Source organism: Tachypleus tridentatus, chromosome 2 (assembly GCF_004210375.1).
Source record: "Tachypleus tridentatus isolate NWPU-2018 chromosome 2, ASM421037v1, whole genome shotgun sequence".
In the NCBI taxonomy this organism is placed as follows: domain Eukaryota; kingdom Metazoa; phylum Arthropoda; class Merostomata; order Xiphosura; family Limulidae; genus Tachypleus; species Tachypleus tridentatus.
The window spans coordinates 139,171,184-139,195,329 of record NC_134826.1 but is presented as its reverse complement, the minus strand read 5'-3'; the positions used below and the strand labels follow the sequence as shown (position 1 = coordinate 139,195,329).

General features: G+C 32.8%; 1 protein-coding gene across 2 annotated transcripts; it reads right to left on the bottom strand.

Moving 5' to 3' along the window:
* Nucleotides 1-1,811: 1,811 nt before the first annotated feature.
* On the bottom strand, nucleotides 1,812-23,059 carry Surf4 (Surfeit locus protein 4). 2 transcript variants are annotated; one of them, XM_076491364.1, is made up of 4 exons: nucleotides 22,821-23,059; nucleotides 12,364-12,627; nucleotides 8,583-8,626; nucleotides 1,812-5,380 (listed from the first exon to the last, which is right to left on the bottom strand). In XM_076491364.1, the coding sequence occupies exons 1-4, from the start codon at nucleotides 22,890-22,892 to the stop codon at nucleotides 4,927-4,929; spliced, it is 834 nt and encodes a 277-aa protein (XP_076347479.1). In that variant the 5' UTR covers nucleotides 22,893-23,059; the 3' UTR covers nucleotides 1,812-4,926. The 2 variants fall into 2 exon arrangements, with proteins under 2 accessions (XP_076347479.1, XP_076347480.1); XM_076491365.1 differs by lacking the exon at nucleotides 22,821-23,059 and adding an exon at nucleotides 22,664-22,799.
* Nucleotides 23,060-24,146: the final 1,087 nt, after the last annotated feature.

Sequence of the window (24,146 nt, the reverse complement as noted above, 5' to 3'; positions counted from 1 at the left end):
TTCTATTTGATCTGTTTTCTCAAAATTAGACGGCTATACGCACGGAAAGCTCTTTACATAGCATTGCGCAAAAAAAGTCTGAAACAATATGTAAACCTCAAGCTCTACTTTTTAGGATCAAAGTAAACTGCTGCCCCTTGTAAGGCACAACATATGGTTAATACTTTAGTTTATTGTGGCACAGAAAGTCATACATATTACCAGACAACTTACTAGGACATCTAGAATTTCCAACACGCCTACTTAACTATATAGCCAACCTACTAGAAACTGCTGACAAGATGTCCAGGCTAAACCTGAAACTCCTTTTGACAAGTCTTAGCATCCCGTTTCACAGTTTGACACAATGATCACCAAATAATGCTCGACCTGCAAGTCAGAACCTATCTCCATGTGTACATTCAATGTAGTGGATTATACACTTGCGTATTGTCCACTTACTCAGATTTTATGGTACAAACAATTAATGATAGTCGAATTGTGTTTTACTCAATGAAATGAGGAAGCAACTGGGTCAAGTATTCTAGTAAATGAGGTGGTTCATTCCAGCGTGGGTTTTTAAGTTTCTCTATATTTCATTTGTGTGACCTTCCACACATCCAAACTCTTTTTCGAATAGAATAACTTTGCAGCTTGTGGTACTTTATTTGTAATTTTTTCATTACCCATTTAAGGCATCTCAAAACTTTTGTAATAAAGTAACTGATAAAAGTTATTTCCCATGTTCGTTTCCAATACAAAATAATTTTCTGACTGTATGGAGATCAAAATAACTCTAATTACCCATGGTATTACTTTAGAATGATATTTAGTAAATTTTAAAGATTTTTATCAGTTAGTACTGTAGATGTGTGTGACCAACAGTCATGGTTATGATCCCAAAAATCTAAAAATTGTTGATCCTGGAAAATATGTTTAAGTCCTCCTTCCTGGTGGATATCTTGTTGTTCAACTAGGTCATTACACAAAGACTAAACATACTTTAAATCATTTTCATGTAGCATTATCAGTATAAAAAAAACATTCACCTAGACAGAGTATCTACTATAATATACATTTTCACCAATTAATTGAAAAAGCTTTAGCATACAATTAGTAGTTTCATTTGTTATAATAATGTATTTTTGTGTGAAAATTTTCTTTGAAGTTCCCACGGAAAAACAATGTCTACTCCATTGGATTGTTTACTTCAAATTAGCAAAAAAACAATAAAGAAAAAATATTAACTTATAATTACTAGATTTACACCAATTCACTTTCTCACATTAAGCACCATTTAAAACATTTCATATAGCTATAATAGGACAACTGTTGATGATGGATTATTAAGGGTTAATTACTGTGGTATCAAGCTGGGTTTATTGTTATTAATAATTAATCATTTTGATGTTAGGCTGAACTGGTTGTTCGCTATTAATGGTTGATTGTTGTGCTTTGAAGGGTTTGTTACTAATGTTCGATTACTGTGATTGGCAGACCAACTCTGTTGCTTGTGCTTTGAAGGGTTTGTTACTAATGTTCGACTACTGTGATTGGCAGGCCAACTCTGTTGCTTGTGCTTTGAAGGGTTTGTTACTAATGTTCGACTACTGTGATTGGCAGGCCAACTCTGTTGCTTGTGCTTTGAAGGGTTTGTTACTAATGTTCGACTACTGTGATTGGCAGGCCAACTCTATTGCTTGCTTTGTTGGGAAGTTTGTTTGTTTTTACAAACACAATAAGTGGCACTTTTCAAACTATGAACACAAAACAAATAGCACATAGTGTTTTGAACCGACATGTAAAACAAATGTTAACAATCACACAATCTGTAATATTCAGACCTCAGGTTTTAATTCCTCTTAATAATGAAACAGTCAACTTGTACAAGTGGCTGGATATGTAAAGCAAATGTTTGTTAACAATCACACAATCCGTAATCTTTAGACCTCAAGTTTTAGTTCCTCTTAATAATGAAACAGTCAACTTGTACAAGTGGCTGCATTTGGAAATATATATCTTAAAGTTTAACTTCAGTTATCATACCAAAGCATTTAAAACATACAAAAGTAACGTTAGGTGAAACCACATCCAATATTTTATTCAAAACGACAACATCAATAGTATATGATGATTCTCTTTTGGCATTTATTTTGATAAAAAACAAACCCGGTATTTCAAAAATTAAAGGGAATTCATTATTTGTGGCTTCCCCATGTGACAGTTTGAATGTAAAAAATTACAGAATCAACACATATTTTTTGATGCAGAGAAAAATTTTGATATGGAAAATACTCATATGCCAGTACTGAAACAATTGGGATACCAAGCTCTGAAAGTTGGTTCTCTATCAAACAAAGCTGCTGCTGGGAAGTGATTCTGGGAGATAATAAATAACTGTTTTTAAAAGTACTTAACAATATTTTGAAATATGTTTCAGATTATTTTGTGAGAGTAACAAGTGAAAAACAAATTGATAATGACAAATATTACAAGTTCAAAGGCATTTCTGATTGCTTACTTTTACATAAGAAATTCAGCCATCAGATTCATGAGGGTTAGCATATTTGAAGACTGTTCAGTAAACAGAGAAAAATAGTGTATGACTCAATATTTAATAAAGCATATAAAATGTTAAATATTTTTTTTAATCTGAATTAAAAACCATTAAAGGTAAAACACACATGATGTTCACAAGTTTGACAACACTGACATCACAGACAGATATATATTATAGCTGAAGATATAACAGGTAACATGCTCATTGGACACAGCAGTTGAACAATCAAAGCTGCTTAATACACATTTCCCATAACAGTTTGTGATCCTATAACTAGCACAAGTGGTTATTCTTTATAAGCTATGTAAATGCTAGAAAATAACCATTTTTAACTCTTTGTTCTTGGTTTTGTACAAATATAGTTCACACACAACTTTGTTTTTTGTTCTTCAGAAATAATATAAAAGCCAGAAATTGTGTAAATTAGAACCTCTGAATAGTTTAACAATATTTAGTTATCTTTTTAATAATGTTAAGATAAAAGTCTGAAGATTATACCTCATTTCACTTCTTCCAAGTTGTACAAGAAAAGAAACAACATGTAATTATTTGTTGAGTTACTTATAACTTCTTACCTAAAGTAAACATCAGTGTGGCCAGATGATTAAAAAAACACACACACACCATTTGATGCACTAATTTTGGTGAGTGTGAGAAACACTGAGATTATGAGTTAATTCTAATCATCTGTTTTTGTTGGGTTTTTTCTTTTGGTAAATTTGAAAATTTCCCACAGAGTAATTTTGTTTTCTTATAATAAAATTTAACATTTTAACTTACTGTACTTACACTTAGATTTAAAAAAATATATAATTGAACTGTACCTTTTATTATTACTGTATTTCAAAGACACTTGTTTAATAATTAATGGACAAATGATATAAGTTACTATATATTTAAGGACTCCAACCTCCAAAAAAACACAAAGCTCCTAAAAGGACAAAACATTCACATGCAAGAAATTCTGTATCATAGTACAGTTTTTCTAAAACTGAAAAATTATTTTATTACAAATTTTCAGATAATCTCTTAAAAACCAAACTCAACTCTGTTTTCATTTCCGTGTTACAAGAGTTTAATATATATAAACACCAAGAAACTCATTTGTGTACAAACATCTTAACCAAAAACATTAAAATGATGGTATAAAAATATATCAAAATAGGTAACTGTTAGTGGCCTCTAGCAATCTGTATACAAATATCTTTGAAAAGTACTAATGTCTCATTTTTTTATTACTTTTTATGGACAGAAATAAGAATCTATGGAAAATGAGCCAGTTAACTCCAAGAACTCTCAGTAAACCCACTGCACAATTCTGATTAATGTTATAGTGTCCTACCTAATGCAACATGTAATTTTAGTAGGAATAGACATCAAAATGAATATCAGACTGAAAATAATTACTTGTTAGGTATTAAAATTATTAATGTAGTAATATTTATTTAACCCTAACTCTATAGTCTGTTCCCTTTGAACTCTGTCAACAAGTCCCACTGGATAAAAAAAATTAAATATAAATAAGGAAGACTTCCTTAACAAGTTTGGTCTCAACAAACTAATGGACCTCAACTTACTTTTATTAATTAGTTCCTCAAGTATGAAACAAAAATGACTTATTTTTCACACACCGAAAATTATAAATGTTTACACTAAACAAATCGCAGTTTCATAACACAAGCTAGGATAGCGTTTCAGCTAACAAGTGTTTTATCGCTTTAGTACTTTTCAGTGATAACCTTCACATCTCACTATCTGTATTGCTATATGTGGAAATGTATAACATAAAAAAATTCTGTTAAGTAAACCAAACAGAACTCAAAGTAATTCTGACATTTAAAAATTAACCAGGCTAATAAGTGTGAGAAATTATCTGATGGAAGTAAAACATGTTGAAATTAAATTGAGTAGGTGTGAAAGAAAAACAAAACAGAAATATGAGAGAAGGTGTGATGGAACTTAAGTCATTTGACATGGAATTTCTCAGATGTCAACATTACACTTTTGATAATAAATCACAGTAATTAAAAACAAAAAGATATCTATTATCTCTTAACCTCTCTACAAGTACACAGGGTATGCAAGCCTAAATTATAGAAAAAAAAAATCATAAAATGTTAATTTTGTGCAATGAGTACTGTTAAATGTTTTCGGTAATTTATTGTGTTAATTCATTATAAAAAACAACCATAAAATCAAGTATTATTATTATTTACATAAGAAACTGCACTGTGTATGTATATTTCATATTTACTGATAGAAAACTGTAAAAATATTTCTGAAGAATGGATATTTAAAGCCCAAAATATATAACTTTTATTTACCTGTGGAAATGTGCACATGATGTGTAGTTTTTATTTTACTCCTATTTCTTGTTTCAAATTAATCTACCATCTTTTCTTCTGTTCATCCATGCTGACCCCACCAGGTCCTAAAGATACAACCATCAATAATCCACCAACTACAGACAAGGTTTGGAAAAAATCATATTTCAGGAAATCTCTCATTGGCTTGTATGAGGGAATAGACCACCAGGCATTTAAGTAGCAGTTGAGACCCATAAGCCAAAGAACCAAAGCTAAAGCAGACAGTTTTGTTTTATAGCCAATGGTAACAAGCACCATTAGACCTGAAGCCACAATGTTCTGGATAACCTGGATGAACGACAGCTCTAGTCGGAGAACTGTGATAAACATGAAAACCAGCAAGACTCGTCCAGTTAGTTGTAAATAATTACGAGGTTTGTTGACATCTAAGGATGGCAAACCAGGAAACAGACTCTTACCCTCCACTCTACTTTCAGCAAGCAGTAACAACAAGGCTCCAACCAGAGACAGGTTCCTGTGTTCATCAAACAAGAAAGAAGTACTGTGAGACAAGTATCTGGAACAAATGTGTTGTCTTCAACCATGCAGCATTCATGGTTGAAAATGTTAAACTAAAAAATATAAGATATCAAACCTTCACAAAACATTACCTTTCATCATCTTTGTAAAAGTAAACACATTCAGCAAGTTATAGATCAGAGATTCTGAAACATGAGTGTGTATGATGCAGAAAACTGTAAGACTCGATGAAGTATGTCACATGTCCCGTATAATTTGATAATAGGGTTCGAAAGCCACACTGCCTTTATCTGATAGATGGTTTATGAGAGTGAATCTAAGATGGATTATAACAATGCTTTGAGTCAAACACTAAAAGATGACATTTTAACATTTCATAGATTTATTGAATATAAATGTGAAAGATTCTGGGTGTTTTCTCCTTAAACAACATAAGAGGGAAGATATTTCAACATGTAATATTCTACAATTAATTAGAGAGTTTAATTTACTGTCACTAAAAAAAAATGTGGGATGTAAATTGAAGTCAAGCCAAGTTTAAATCACACAAAATTTCACTCCTCTATTAATTTAGCCTTGGTTTCCAGAGGTCAACAGTAAGTATTCCAGAACATGAAGTCGAAAGTCTGTTACATTTTCACAAACAAGAGTTAGGGTGAAATTTTAAAAATGTCTGATTGGGCAACAAACTCCCTGTATTCATTGGAAGTCCATATAATTAGCATATTTACTGAAATAAAATACTTGTGTATACATATATATACACACACACGTACCAGATAAAATATAATTTACAGCTACAAGTACTTTATTCAAACACTTATTTTTATCCTGATACTAAAAATGCCTTTCTTTGTTTTGGGGGGTGACACCCAGTTTGATATAGCTGATAGGAAAGAAAAGATAACACTATTAAAGTGAAGGCTTTACCTTGCAAGTTAATGCTTGTAACTTTGTAATTACAACTTTTGATGGTTAAAACTACTGACAACAGAGGGAGAGAGGGTACACCTAAGAGATAAATCAATGGAATCTATTATTGTGATTGTTTTCTTCTACATTAATATAGATAAGTAGAGGGTAACATCGTAACCTGCGAAATAAATAATTTATCAACCAATGCAAATTCAACATGTGGGTTAAACAGCTTGGGAACTTTTCAGTGCAAAAGTTTTGCTTACCAATGGTTGTGCTTGTCAACAATGCATGATAATACGTCAAAGTGAGAATTATGGTTAATAATTCTTTACCTGTTGATGATACATGGGAAATACCTTGATAAGCAGGGTTCATAAGGGACACAAGTAAAGGAAAAAAAAATGTATTCCATTAAAATTGAACAGTTGAACAAACTTCAGCCATTATTCATTTAAGGAAATGCACAACAGACTTTTGGAGGCCACCATGACAAATGACCTTGAAAGGTGACAAGACAGGGAACGACAATATTACCCACCCAAAAAATTCAATGTTCAGGCAATATTGTCACCTTGAAGACCAAAATAAATCCTGAAAATTCTCAACTTGCAATTTAATTGTTACAGATAAATAAACAAAACATCGCATGTGAACATGAAATTTAAAGTTACAATACCAATTCTGGGGAGCGATTACTTTCACACAGTGTGTGGAAGCCTCATAAGGGATTCCAGATTAGTGCCAACATTGCTTCTTCCTGACAACATAGTATTTTATACATATATAAAAAATGATACGATTCACAGTTAAGAACACGATCAACAAAACAACTTCAGTAATGTTATTACCCTACCCTGACACAATGATCCATTTGATAAATAATGCTCCCTCATTTCATTGTATTCAGTAAATCATATATCAGCTTATTGATGGCTCATAAGGCTCCTGACATAAAATGACACAAACAAAACAATTCGTACGTATAATACCAATGACAGAATTTTCCTTTAAAGTAACAATATTACCCTCCACTGCTCTATATACCTGGTTAGTCTAATTTATTAAATTAAATACTTTGTTTATCAAGTTAATTTTTGGTAGCTTCCTTTGGTCAAATGTTATATATGATTTACATGTAGAATGACAACATTCATATGTTTCCAATATTCATTTAACTAGCTCAAATGCTATATATTTCTCTAACTCTAAAGCAAAAAATTGTGTATATCATAGAACAGTAAAGACTACAAAGTTTAACAATGAAATCAAAGACATTCAAATATTAACCTCTTTAAACAGATACTTACTTACAGCTTATCTCATGCTTAAGGTATGTTAACACTAAGTACACATGGTTTTGTTAGAGCAGCATTTTATAGTTAGATAATCCCCACATCAGAGCTTTGGTCATTGTGACCCCCCAACATTATCCCTACAAGGATGAAACAAATTCTTAACGTTTATTAGTACAGTTCATCGTAGTTGAGATATACACACCTCTCAGATGAAGAAGGAGGTAAACAAAACTCAGCACAAACTGCTTGTGATCTCCCTGGAAACCTGCTTGTAACTTCCTCAGGGTTACCACCCATCATTTAAGAAACATTGGTTTAACAAATCATAATATAGATTAATTAATTATTGTAAATGTGTGTATATCACATCCCACGTGAGAATAAGTGGAAGAAGCAAATGTTTCACTCATCCATGGTTGATGAGGACCCAAACATACTGACTATAAATTGCGAGTTGAGCACTATAACCAAGAGGCCACACTAGGCTAAGTGACTATCATTTTCTGGCTTGCAATCTACACAAACTATCTTTTTATTAACTATCTTCCACGTGCAAGCTCCAGACATTATCTCTTATCATTAATTTGTTTCACTGAAGACCATAAACATTGATCAAAATCTATAACATATATTAATAAGTGATGTCAAGAAAACCTACTTGTAGAGAAATATATACGTAAAAATGGTTGCACTTTTCTATTTTCAGAATAAATATATATGAATAAGAGATTCTTTTCAGTTTGATTTATCAAGGAAAAACAATTAAGAAATTTGGTTTTGTTGTACAGAAATATCTTCTCAAACATGTACACAGAAAGTGATGATCATTTCATCAGCATCTTTGATGTTCAGATATGTCAACAAGCTTTATTGCTATGTGTTAAAAAATCAAAAATACTTTGGGTTTAGCTGATTTCTGAAAATTACTATTTAAAGTAACCTATGTAAAAGGTCTCATCAGTACTGCATAAGTGTAAAACTCACCTCAGCAAAAACTGCAGATCCCATAAAATACTGTATGCTACAGTCTGCAAAAGAAAAATAAAACTCTTGTAGAACAAAATTATAGCAATTGGATTAAAAAGTTGAAAAAAAATCTCACGCTAATGTGTCAAATTATTTTGCAAGTCAAGATATTTCATTCTTACAAAGTGACACCTGAGGTACTGGCATAAAAATTTGAGAAATAGCTTTATATAACTAACCCTTGAAATGATTGGTATATGGTTAAACTAAATAATTACAGAATTCAATAAAAATAATAGAGTTATACAAATCACAAGTACACAATCTATTATAAAAATGGTTTCACCAGTAAAGCCATCATCAGGTACAGACTGAACTGTTTTGTAGCAGGGTTTATATGTTTAAATAAAATGAACCAATATTTACCTAGAGACAAGAGGAGGATCTCAGGTTGGTTTAGTCAGTTAGAACTTTTATATGGGTTTACTTCTAGACTTCCACTTATTTCAAAAATTTCCAAACTGACTAGTTTGTTTTCACCTTTTTTACAGATATGTAACATTTTGCAATTCTTTTGTGGATCACATTGGTGTTTAGTTTCAATAAGGTGTAGCATTAAACATGAAGAGGAGGAAAACTGGGAACAATGGTGGTTTGTGAAATACATTATAGGTAACATAACCTCCTCTTTTAGTCTGTAAATATGTTTACGTAGATAAAATAGGAAGAAAAAAATCTTATCTGTATTAGCTATAAATGTATATTGTAAAATAAAACAATAAAACCACCCACAAATTTATTGGATATAAAGACATTCTACTGCACAGATTGTAATATTTTATTACAGATTGTAATATTTTTTTCTTTTAAAGATGCTGGAAACAAGCCTCCTGCAATACAAAGATATAGGTCATTTGATATATATTTAAAGAGACAAGAGACTAGATATAATAAACATACCAGTTGAAACTGACTGGAATATAAAGAAACAGGACACAAAATAGAACAGAAATTCTACAACTTTATTGGAAACAGTTATACAATGGAGTTTGATGATGTTACTAGAATGTAGACACAATGCAAATTAACAGATAATATACAGCCTACATACTAGGATTGTTATGGAAAAAAGAAAGATACAAAGAACCCACACGTTACAAAAATAGTTGTCAAGAAAAAACTTTGAGTAAACCCTGAATTGTACATACTTCTTGGGGAGAGACAGAAACATGAAACTAAACTATAAGTAGAATTAAACAGTTTCATTGAAGTTAGCAACTGATTATCGGAAAAAAAAATTGATTATTAAATCAAATTGTAAGCTCATAACTGTGGATATATTTTGCCACGTTGTTAATGAAATCCAAAATATATACAAACGTTTACTTATAAACATGCATTTTAAAACTTGTTATCAGAACATTTGAAAAATACATCAGATACAAGTGCACTTGTATGGTTTGAAACGTTAACACATTACAGGTGAACTGTTTTGTACTATCAACACGGTATGTGGTATTTCTTAGAACTTGGCCATTTAACAAATTGATGTTATAGAAAATCCACATTTAACTGTTTCACAAGTGCTGTGGTAGCAAAGGTACATTACATTAGGGCAGAGTTGGTGCATTTCTAAACATACAAAACGTCCTGACGTAAGAAAGCAGAAAGACTTGTTTCTTTGAAATCTTTATTTATGTAATATCAAAATCCATAATGACTGGCCTTAGAACCCCAAGAACACATTACTTATACAGTGAATCCCTGAACTTTTTCACACCATTTATCTGGTTTCTTGTATTACAGACGTCACACTCAAATAGCAACTAGTCAATATCAAGTGATCAAACCCAATAAAATTGATTGTTAACCCTTAAAGCTACCACAGTGCAAGAGTTTTGTACAACATGCATGAATTATTCTGAGTTTTTCCTTTATAATTCAAGTTAGCAGATTAACACTACTTTTCATCTGTTATGAATAACTAAAAAATTGCAAGAGTCATGTTATAAAGATACGACACTTGATACAGGTCTTTTTTGGTGTGCTACGAATTTCAAGGTAAAGCTAAAACTCATAATTAAGAAAAGCAGTCTATTTTGTTTTTACAAATTCTGTGTTTGTTATAGTTTTTAATAACATATTTTGAATATTTATTCATTATTCTTATAATGTATTATTTTTACCACACGTACTCTATCATATCTCATAATTTTAGTTCATTTACCATATTACTATCCAAATGACAGAAGTATCAAGTCTGTAACAAATTAGAAGCATAATTTAAAAAAGAATTTTTAAGAAAAGCTGCTTAACTTTTTAACCAAAGGTACCCCTTTAAACAATTTTCTGTGAAAGTCAGTTATTTGAATGAAATTAACATTATAAACTAAGTTATGATTTTAAGTTTTAATAACTATTTCAAAAGAAACCTTTATAAAAAAAAATAATTAAATTTTGGTTTTGTATTATCATGTGACCCATGAAACTTTCACACTCATTAACTAGACTCGGATAATGCCTATCTGAAGATGCACATTTAGTCAAGTAAGTACGTTTACTTGCCCCGTTGACACACAAGTTTAAAGGTTTTCTAAAATGCAGCAGAAAGAAATAATAAATTCTGCCAATCCCTGATTGGGGCTGCACCCACCATCTGTATGTATACTTGAGCTTTATATCTTGAAGTTTCTACATATACATGTTTATAGTCATTAGAAAGAGCTCATTGTACACTAGAATCTAACAACAGTTACTATGAAAGTGACACTCAAGTTTCATCATTACGTAGGTGAAACTACCTGTAGTATTGATGGTTGCTTCATTTATGATAATACAGTTTTTCTTAACTAGATATGATACAATTAGAGACAGTTAAATTGCACTAAGACTACTTTTATTTCTTAGTTAAATCACATATTATTTATGTTTTAAAATGCAGAACTGAAAAGTTTTAAACATTTGTTAGATTTATAATCAAATACTATTCAAGTTCTTAAGACTCACAATCTTGTGGGAATGCAAGATAATTCTGTTAAAGAGTCGCACGTCTCTTCCAAAAATACTCTAACAATTCTGAGGGCATTGTTGACGTGTTGAGATAAAAAATAAACAGAAGAGGACAGAAAGAGAAAAAAACTAAGGAACAGTAGAAGTGAAAAGTTAAACACCTGAAATTACAAAGATAACGAAGAGAAGATATTTGGAGATATTCAACAAAAACTTAAAAATGTAGACACATTTTTATACTTGTAAATATTTCATTGCTCTGTATGTTGATGATAAAATGAGAAATTACATTTAAAGCATTTATCTTAAACTTTTGATGTTTATATATGAGGTTAGGCAAATAAAACTCGAACATTAAAACAAAGAAAGGTATTTTTATACCTTAGATGAAAACCCCCTTGAAACAATACTATTAAAAGTTTGAGTGCAAATAACTACAATAGAAAAATAACTTTTTCAATACAGACCCTAAATTCAAATAATTTCATTCTTTTGTACAAGATCTCAACAGGTTTGTTTTTAAAGATATATTAAGAAATATTTCAGAGTTACAGTGTCTATTGTTGTAAGTGAAATTCCTTTCAGCCACCAATTGTAGGTCATCATGCCTAAAGAAAGGTTAATAAATGTCTTGCATGAATTTCAACATTATTAATGTTTTAGCAGACTGAATATAGATATTAATATTTATTGTAGTGGACAGTTTTCATATTTTGTTGATTGAATGTTCCATGACTGCCAGTTTTATTCATGCCAAACAGTACCTCTAAATTCAATGTCTACAACTCACCTGAAGTATTACAATAAAGAATAACAACCCACAAGCATAGTCCACCTTAAATCTCGTCAACACCATAACTGAACCTCCAATCTGCCCAAAAAGATTGAAAACTACAAACAATGTTGCAAGAAACCATCCACATCTCCAAGAAACATTCATGTAATCTCTCTGTTCATTCCACTGGAACCACATACGAATTCCATCTTCCAGAAACGTGCTGACCAAGCATAACCGTGCTAAAAATGGCAGAATAGACTTGCTTCGTCTCAGCACCTGCAGGAAATAGAAATGTAACAAAGAATAAAAAAAACACACAGCTTATTTATGTAATAAGAGATAAACTGAGTGAAGTTCAAAATGTACAATTTGAGCTAAAAAATATTTCAGTTAGGGAATATTCAGGTATATTTATATCAAAGAGTTTTGACAAAAATGAAGATTGAAAAATGTTGTTTAGTGAATAAATAAAACAAAGTTCATTCACGATGACAAAAAAAATATGAACAGCCTCTTGTTTCCTGCTGTGGTCTTCCACTGGCCACTAATGTAGGAGAGGCGTTCCTAAATATGCCTCCACAGAACAAAATTAATAATAAAATACTACACTTTTGATTCAGACAAAGGTTTTAGTGTGGAATCTCCTAATTCTAAGGACACCTATACATAACATATACATGGAAGAGAACCCAAGTTGAACAAGCATCTGTGTTAACTCTTGAGATAGGTTTACCTTGCCACAGAAAGCTGACACAGATACAGGGTCAAACAGGTACATGCTTTCCTGAAATAGCAACTGCTGTACACAAAAATTTAGAAAAAAAGTAGTTGAACATACTTTACTATTTAAGACATTCTAAACTAATTATGGTGGGGTGAAATTAATAGTTATTGCAATTATAACAAATAAAACCACTTACAGTCCAATATATAACAATAAATTACCCTTCTAGACCTGTCTGTACATGAAGGTTTTATACATCTTGAAATGAAAGTTACTCAAGGTTCCATGAAAACTGAATGTTGACAATATATAAAAGAACCTTTTGCACACATCATCTTTCCTTTTAACAGTGATCATGGTTGTCCGCCATAATAAAGTGTGACAGCCACATATTTCCATTCCCAGTATGTCATCTTGACATCTATGGAAATGAAGATGGTTATATATTCCTATTTTTGTTTGGAACTTTCTTCCACACTCTGAGCATTGCAAGTCAGTAAGAGACGAGGTTACAAACTTGGTTGTTGTGGTTTCCTCAGAGCTCTCGTCTTTAACTGCAAAAATTTTCCCTTTGTGCAAATGCAGCAGCAGATATGCAACTTAACATTATACAGCATAATGATAAAGTTTTAAAACAGAAGCAGCTTGCCTTAGTCCCAGTAGCTCAGACGGTAAAGTTGTTGTTCGGCGTTTTATGGCACAAAGCAACTAGGCTATCTGCACCAAACAACTGGTAAAAAAAAATAATAATAAAAGTGAAAGTATTATAGAGTGCAAATGGAAATTTAAAATAAAAACAGTGGCCTTATGTCAAATAAAAATTTAAATAGAATTGAGAAGGATAATGGCCCTTAAAAAATTAAAAACATTTGTAAGGTAAAGAGTATTCCTATTGCAAAAGATGCTGTTCAACGTTAGGGGAAAACATTGTAAAAACATGACTAAAATGGTGCCATTGCTCACAGTTGTAATGACAGTAAAATGTGGGCTATTATGACTTGAGTGTCACACAGACCACACGTTGGTGCAGTCTCAGAGCAAAGAAAACAATGAGTTAAAAAACTATGACCAATGTGTAGCCTAGTTAGTACAGTTTCTTTCATCTGATCCTTACAGAAGAAAAGACAGCCAAGGTCCAATAGAAGGTTTTATCTGGAAAGGTTTATCTTGTTGCTCATTCCTAGTTGACTGCCAATTGGCACAGAGATTAGCCCTGAATACAGGGCTCTAGTCCATGTATGGAACAGGCAAAGTAGTGACAGCACCAGAGCACACACACATAGCTGTGGGGTCAGTTAGCTCATGCACGTAAATACCGATGTGGCCTGGTATCCAGGAAAACTGGATAGAAGTAAATGACAAACAGAAATGGGTAAGTTGGTTTTGAATATTGATAGAAGGTGAAAACTAACATGAAGTAATTCCAGGGCCAGTAGAGAGCTAAGAGAATTAGTATAAACAGTACAATTCGTGCACTAGATCGCTTCTATGCGACACAGTGTGAGAGAAATGGCATACAATTTGGCAGTGAACACAAACTGTAGAGAGGATCCTGTGTGCAACCAATGAAGCACAACAAACCATGGCAGAGCCCATTGGCAGAGTCATAAGCTTTTACAAGGTAGAAAAAAAACAAAATGGAAACCAGATATTGTCACTTGAAAAAGGCTTCCCTGATCGACATTTCAAGTCGAATCAAGTGGTCCATGGTGGAGCGCTGTTGTAAAAATCAACATTGGGTGGGAGAGAGAAGGTTGTTTGATTCCAGGAACCAAACAAGATGAGTATTAACCATCTTCTTAAGATCTCATAGAGACCAGTCTGTCTAGACAATTGGATGGTAGTTTGAAGAAATCTTGGGATCCTTCCTGGGCTTGAAAAAAAGGAAGGACAATAGCCTGATGCCAAGTTTTAAGAAAAGCATTCTTCTGCCAGATCCAGTTAAACACAACTAGAAGAATAACAAGAGAGGCACAAAAGAGAACGCATAGCATCTCATAGTGAATATCATCAAATTCAGCTGATGTACTTACTGCCAGACTAACAATGAACTAACCTGAGTTCTGTGAATATAAAGAGGTGATTATAGTCATAGAGGCAATCACTCTGCCCGAGTCTTGATGGTTAAGATGGGATGAAGCAGAAGTTTCACATGTACAAGTAAATGTTCTGAGCATCAGCAACTTCCTAGCCATCATAGGAAAAGATCAAAAGGAGAAGAGAGTATACTTATTAAAGCATAGTGCTATTTAACAACTGTTACATAGGTCAGTTGCATTTTGTCCTCAGACTTATCCTACTGACCTTAGTTAAGACAAAGCCTGAATCTTGTCCCATATGGCTTTGGAACTGGTGGTAGACGAGATACTACAGATGTATTTAACCCAAGATTCTTTCTGGCTTTGACGTCTGACTTGCCAAGCATGTGCACAAGCCCACTGAAAAGTGATGCTGTTTTAAAGCATATGTATGTGGGATACATATGAAAAGTATCCCAGGCCTGTTTTTGAGCCATCTGTGCAATGTGGCAGGCAAGACTCCACCACAGACAAGGATACTGTGGAAAACGTGTCAAGGTTTTAGGAACACAGTGAATAACTGCTTGGACAATACAGTCAATCACTGCTGGCACACAGTCATCTACTGATAGCTTACACACAACAGCAGGATCAAATTCTGTGAGAGTGGTAAAAGAGGGCCACAGTTGGCCTAGTCCAGCTTCCACTGAGGCACACTGTCGGATAGCATTGATCACGGCCAGTCTCTCTCAAAATGACAGGAAAATGATCACTGCCCTGTGGGTTATTGTCAGCCCTCCAAGAAAAGAAAGATAAAAGTGAAGGGGTACAAATAAAGAGGTCAACAGCAGTAAAAGACTGACAAGGTATATGAAAATAAGAACAAGAACTGAAGAAAGAAAGGCTGTGATCTGAGAGCATACACTATGGAACTACCACTCCTATCAATATCAACACCACCCCAGAGGAGATTATGTCCATTCAAATTCACCAGGATTAAAAAGGAAGACAGTAATGGTTCAATGAGGGCATCAAGATCTGATTTATCATAAATCTTTCCATGAGACAGGTAGTGATGATATGACCCAAGGAAACACAGATGGCTATGGTCTTCAAGAGTGTATTGAGCAGACACATGCTAATCAACTAGCAGTGCCAACCATCCATGCACTTGTTTATCACACAACCTGTCATTTCTGTACAGAGAAAACTGCTGAAAGGTGACTGAATCAACAAGTATCAGAAATGTTTCCTGCAAGGAGAGATAAACAGGATAAGAATCAATCAAATCGTTAATGTCATCTACATTTGAACGAAAATCCTGACAGTTCCACTGTATCAAAGCAGCCATTTTTATTTATTTGCAGGAGAACTGGACAGAGCACCATTCTGTTTTTGACCGTTTTTTTTTCTTTATTAGAAGGACATCTATCGATCTCCATGGACCTGCCCTAGATTTAGCAGGCAGATCTCTGTCTGTGGACAAAAATTCCAACTTCTGAGGGCATGAATGAATAGTAGTTTTGCATTTTGGAGCCAGAGAAGATGATGAACCTGGGAAGCCACTGAAAAGAGTGGCAGGAATGAAGATGGAAGTAGATGTAGATTCATCAACTCTTAACCATGAAAGGCAAAAAAACTCTGGAGGCATGGAGAGATATGTCTGCACTATCACTAGCAGTGGAATGGAGTACATCAGCATATGTCTGAAATGAAGTGGGATACAATAACTTCCATCTTTCAGTGGGAGATAATGTTCACAATCTTCAAACATTGCACCTCTTTCTCTTGCACCCACTTATGGTAAGAACTAGAGTTAGAGGGGTTTGAACAACTACAGTTAACACAATGTAATGTGGTTCCAGTCTGTACTCACAGGCATAGTGGTCTCTGGCACCACAACAAACATATGTTAAAGAACCATGACATGAATGTTGGGAAGATATGGCTGTATCTTACAGTTCAGGTTATCAGTAGACATGGTGATGTAAACATTAATATCAGAATACTGGTAGGCAGCATAATCCCATTTTTGTAAATGGAGATTCAGCACACCACAAAAATGACCTGTCTGGAAAACCCAGCAATGATCTTTGACTCAAATGTTTTAAGTCCCTCTCCACAATAACTCCTTTTTAGGAATTTTGGGTAGTTTGGATATTAACCTTGAAGGGTATATCCCCAAAGCTCTTTGAATTCAGGAGGAGGTTAGTGTGTTGTGGTGAGAACATTATTACCAAATTTCTCCACAGCATAACTTTCTTACTGAATTGGAGTCAGCAAGACCCTCTACCTCTTTTGAATTAAAAAAGTATGACACCTGTCCTAAGAATATTTCAAATAATGAATGCAAAATGAAAAACCTATATACAGAAATCAACTGTCATGGTGATTGTTAAACAGAGTCACCCGTTTGTAGCTGTTTACCAATTATCCTTTTTTGTGATGATGAGAAACCCACTTGAAGTAAAAATGTATTCTCATGATGGCTGGTATGGGTATTAGAACTTTAATTAAAATAAAGTAGACAATGTTTCAGTCTGAAGATAACCAAAGAAAGTTGAAATGAATAAACAAACACTGTAGATATAGATTTCAGAGGTTAGACAAGTTGTGGAACTGCAATGTACAAACTGCACAATGGGGGTTGGGGCACAAAAAAGGAATTTTATGCTTGATATGAACATTGCCTTCCAATCAAACTTGTCATAGTCTAAGTCAGAATATTGTTGATGATTCAGATACATCTTAAGCAAATATGTATTTTTTAAACACATCTGATTTTACAAACTTAGTTATTTATCATTTATCTCAAAGATGTAAATTGCTAATTGTAAATGATGTTTACATGAAAAAGGATAAATGGAAGTCTGTTTGAGCCAAAAGGGTTGGAAAGCTATAGTAATGATACTGCTTACATTTTATCTGGGAACTTTATCACCTAAGCCTAACAACAGACATTAATAAGTTTGTGTGACATACAAATGACACACAAAGTTGTATACAGAACATTCCACTTAGTACACTCTTGCAATCTTTACTGTCCATAAAACATAAACAAAGGATAACAAGAGACTCTTTCTATGACACATCTGGCTTATGCTGTACTTTTCAGAAAGTCATTGCTTTCTCTTCTTAAACTCCTGTACTGTGCTGGCCTCTAGTGCCATTGACCACAACTTGCTCAATAAATCAATTACACTATTAGAAATTACAAACTGTCTTCATTGAAGCCTAGCCCATCTTTAAGACCTTTGGTTGTAGAATTTAGCATGTTAAATACGTTTCATTACAAAACGCAATTGTTTTCTTCAACAGTTTTTCTTCCTCTCTATTATAACCTGCAATATACTGTAGAAATTTTAAAAAAATACAACTACTACTACTAGCAAATTAATAAGGGGTCCAACAGTAACAGGAGTATTTCAGAAAAAAAAACTATGGACATAAAAATTAAATATATAGCTAGAGTTTAATTTTGTTCATGTCCAGAGTTACTGATGTGATATTATCCAAACAGGTCTAAACAACAGGAATGAACATGAATAGATATTACATTCAGTATGCTTCTCACTTCACCTAAATTTGGCGAAGAAAAAAATTACTGTTTTGTTTATAAAGTTGAGGAATTATTTGGTAATGTGTGCAGTATACCTGCCTGATTCTTCGTATCTGCAAGTAAACCAATGGTAAAAGCATTAATATTCTTGTTGTATCTTGGAATATGGCTTATAAAAGCATTAATATTCTTGTTATATCTTGGAATATGGCTTATAAAAGCATTAATATTCTTGTCGTATCTTGGAATATGGCTTATAAAAGGATTAATATTCTTGTCGTATCTTGGAATATGGCTTATAAAAGCATTAATATTCTTGTTGTATCTTGGAATATGGCATATTACCTTTCACTAATATTTTCCCAATTACATTTTTTATGATGTCCTTCTATTTAAAAGTGGGTACCAATTTCATGTAATATTTACATGCCACCCCCAAAACGTGCATCCAAGAGATAATTGGGTCTTATGTACTTGATGCTTGTGTATATTTTTGTCCAAGGATTAGAAGCATGTTAAAGCACACAATTCATGTTTCCAAATAATAAAAGGCCAAGGTACAATTTAAACAATAGAACAGCTAACTAAAATGAGAAATTCATCTCGGAGAAATGAAACTGAATAAACCATACTGGTAACATCAAGTCTTTCCATACCTGTAAAAAAATTGTACAATGAGTCAGTCACAAGATGGATGTTACTATAAACTTTTACATCTTAGAAAGGTCATTATAAATGATATTTTCTCTAAAATATTCCTTCTCACACATTAATATCAAGTTACACTGTACTTTTATCACATAAAACAGAGTTATGTAACATAGCTATGATATTGGAACAAGTTGAGGTAGAAGTTATCCTAGATACTATTCAGAAGATTGGTTGAAATAAAAACATCAATTGGTGCTATATTATTTGAAAAGATATCTCATACAAGGCTGGTACATTTTTTATACTTAATATTTTTACACAATTAATATCTTAAATTTTTACTTAAATAATTTAATAAATGTTACATTAAATATGGGTCATTCTATGCCAACTCACCTGGGGCTTTGAAGTTCATGTCATAGATTTCCTTGAAAAGCTTTAACAAAAACATCATTCTGGTTTATTCAGCCATGTAGAATCCTAAAGCTGGACTCCAAATAGTTTTTTTTAAATGTGATTATGTAAATATTGCCACTCAAGCAAAAATCTGACCTTTTTTTATTGCAAGTTCGAGCCTTTGTAAAACAATGAATGTTGCCATCAAATCTATGAATACTGTTCTTTTGTAATGTATCCCAAAAGTAGGACCAGAAATTTACTCCATACCCATATTGCTGAAGCCAACAGCTTGTAACGAATGCCTAAATATGGCTACTAAGTTCATTTCTATTTTTTTCTCAAATTGCACTTTAAATTTTGACTCTAGCTGCTCAAAGAATGCTGTAATCTGAATGTATTGAGATTAAATTTTTACTGGTTATAAATAAAACTGTATAAATAATAGTTCACTCTCAATAAACTGCTTTCAAGCCAATAAAATCATACCACAAGTTCATTCAATGGATGGTATCCATTTTTCATACCAAGTGTGAAATCGCTCATTTTTAAAATTCAATATCTTGGTCTCTTTTGGGTATTTTAAAATAAAACTTGAACATATATAGTATTACTACAGTTGTATCAAACCTGCAAGTTGTACCTTTCTGAACGTAATATTCAAAGCTATACTCTGATTTAAAAATGGTTTCAGAATGTAAAATCCTGTTTCTGAGGGATTATTCACCCTATAGTATATTAAAAGTGACAAATCCTATTAGCTCCAAACTTTTTCCATAGTAAGAACATTTACTTTTCTCCAAACATATCAAAATATTTCAGGTGTGCTAAGACTCCATCATTTAATATTTTTTAAAAAAATATAGCATTCTGGTACCTTTTGCTGGCTGTAGCACATAATCCTACTATATAATATCTTAATTGGATTGGAAAATTAACTTTTAAAAAAGTTCTTTTTTTTATAATTTTTGAAATTTATCTTTATTTGTTGTTCATTCTGATGAATTTTGCTTTGTCTGCCAGATGACTAACCAGTTTACTGCTCAACTTAGGATAGTTTATCACATACCAGTTCACTGTGATGCAATTATTTTAAATATGTCTGGACAAGATGGACAACTACTGCCTCCACTGTTTCATGCTCAAAGATAACAATCATACTCAGCAAGTTTGGTCAAATCCTAGTCTATGGCAGGCTTTGGCACATTTCCAGGAATTGCAAAATATCATGTAGTATACAAGAACAAGATCCCGTTATTAACATCATCCTGATGCAAAGATCAGATCATGGAACTCTACTCTGTTGAGATGGTTCAATGAGAGGAAGGTAACTGTCACAAGACAAGACAAGTTGCACCAATGGAAAAGTTGCTCTTTCAAGTTTAGCAGAATTGGAAATGGAAGAAAAGGAGCTACTGAAGGAGAGGTGGGTGTGCCAACCTTACAGATGATGTCACAGTTTGGAAGAAAAGGAGCTACTGAAGTGGAGAGGTGGGTGTGCCAACCTTACAGATGATGTCACAGTTTGGAAGAAAAGGAGCTACTGAAGTGGAGAGGTGGGTGTGCCAACCTTACAGATGATGTCACAGTTTGGAAGAAAAGGAGCTACTGAAGTGGAGAGGTGGGTGTGCCAACCTTACAGATGATGTCACAGTTTGGAAGAAAAGGAGCTACTGAAGTGGAGAGGTGGGTGTGCCAACCTTACAGATGATGTCACAGTTTGTCTGCACCATCAAAAAATATTGTTAGTGAAGTACAACTTTCTACAAAGATACTGTTGTGATCCCTTTGAGCTGCATCCTGATACCAAATGCAATAGTTCACCGAGGAACACAAACAACAAAAAGACAAACAACTTACAGCAAGGACAGGTAAAGTTGTGAAATGAGGACAAAAATGGTGCCCTTCTTGTGTTCAGAAGGACTCAGACTTTACTAGTACAGAAAATGATGCAGACATGACTGGTTAGGAAGAATATAAACCAACTTCAACAAGATGAAGCAGTGGTTACATCATCACTATATGCTTCAAAAGTGGACAGCTTCAATGAGAGCTTGACATCTGCTGGATTTTTTCCTTGAAGCCTAGCACTATCAGATTTCATTGGCAGGAAAGCAGTTTATTGCAAGTGAGCTATTATTTATAGGGTTTTAATCATAACCAGTAAAATTGTCAGCTCAATACATTCAGATTTCAGCATTCTGTGAGCAGCTAAAATCAAAATTTAACATGCCATTTTCAGAAAAAAAAAAAGAAGGAAAAATCAGCTTTGTATCCATTTTAAGGCACTCATTATAAGCTACTGGCTGCAAGGATATGGATATAGAGCAAATTTCTGGCCTTACTCTTGGGATACGTTACAAAAGAGCAGTACTCATAGATTTGATACATTGGCTCAAAATGCATAATTTACAATAAAAAACAAGGTCTTGAGAGTGGCAATCTTTAAAAAAATCATAAACTATTTGAAGTACAGATTTAGGATTCTGTATGGCTGAATAAACCAATATGAATGTTTTCAAGAATCTAGGACATGAACTAGAAAAAGATTTTTCTTGGTGAATTGGCATGAAACGACCCCTATTGACTATTCTGTTATACGCAAAGTGATTTTAATGTTAAATGCATGCTAAATAGAAGCCAATAAAAATAATTTATATGATGTACTAATGTGTTTTTAATACCACATCTTATTATAAAATTCTTTCAATATGGCTTTAGCTTTATATTAAAGTTGCTCATTACCAACGTTAGTGATAAAATGGTAAAAGAAAACTGAGTAGAAAAAACAAAATATGGTGCAAATTCATTATACCACTTTATAACTGATATTATAAATTATAATACAAAATCAAATCTAACTATTAAATAAACTTATTGTTAATTAGAATAAAACTCCAATTATTAAATGTTCAATAACCGCCACTTTATTTACGTATGTTAAATTCTTTACATCAGCCTAACCTTTGCTTACGCTGTCGTGGCAACACGTCACTCACGTGCTGCTGCTAGTTGTCTTTCGTCACGTAGCCTAAAGTTTTTATTTTAGCTAACTTTATGGTTTTACACAATAATCTTGATACAAAACACGAAAAACATTTTAAGATTAAAATAGGTTTACCTGATCTGCAATATCTTCTGCTCTGCTTAAAAACTCCTGCTGTTTAACATTAATACTTATAGCAGAAGCCATATTCGAAGTTCGAAAGACCACACACTTGATGAAATGTGTTAGTACACCGGCTATCACATTTGAGGAAAAAACCTCCTACCCATTAAAAGTTAAGACGAGATTAGGAAGATTTATATAGTAATTTAAATTTTAATATTAAAAATAATAACACTGATCTGTTTTAGTCTTGTTTCATCGCAGGTTGAAACAATATAACGAAAGAATTAATGATGAATAACTATAAATTTATAAGTGCAAATCCTGATGCACTTTTTAACCGCCGATAGTTTTTAAGATATTAAATTTCATTATTAAAATTTCTTGGTCATTTTTAATTATGTATAAATTATCACGATAAATTAATAATATTTTAAGATTTTTCATTCATACATCCTATATTTTTATCATTAAGTAACTGCCCATAAACAGCAGCGATTGCTACTTATTTCCAAACTTTAGTCTTAAAACTTCATTTGCTAAAAAACGTTCTTAATACGTACACGATGGGAAATATTTGTAAATCTGTAATATTAAACTTCAGGTAAAATTGTAGTACAAATAATTGTATTGTTTGTTTGTTTAATCATTATTAGCTATTGCACCTGAACGTGTTGTTTGTAATTGATGGACGTGCGATATACTAAAATATGTGGCTTTGTTATGAGAAAACACACACTAAAATACCGTTACCCGAATTTAGTTTGGTTTGAATTTTGTGCAAAGCTACTCAAGGGCTAACTGCGCTAACCGCGTCTAAATTAGCAGTGTAAGACCAGAAGGAAGGCAACTGGTCATAACCATTCACCGCCAACTCTTGGGCTATTATTTTACCAAATAATAGTGGAAATGATCATTACATTATAACGCTCCCACGGCTGAAAGAACAAGGATGTTTGGTGTGACGGGTATTCGAACCCGCGACCCTCGGATTACGATAGTTCTCGTGCAACTTTGCTCAAAATTAAAAACAAATCTTCCTAGATGTATTTAATTAGGTAAAGAATTATATTATTTGAATTATTATAAACCTTATAGTGACTTCAAATTGCATGCAGATTACTTCTGAATGCCACGATGTGCCTGTTAGGCATTCCTGAATATATTCACAAGTTTAGAGAAGCAGTTGTTTTATTGACTTTAAAAACCAATAAAGATATCATCGTTGTAAAACAAAATAAAGATAATGACATTGTACTCCAGAATAGACAGAATTATATCATTAAGATTTTGGTTGCATTAAAAGACTAGTAAACTTAAGAAACGAAAGGGTGATCT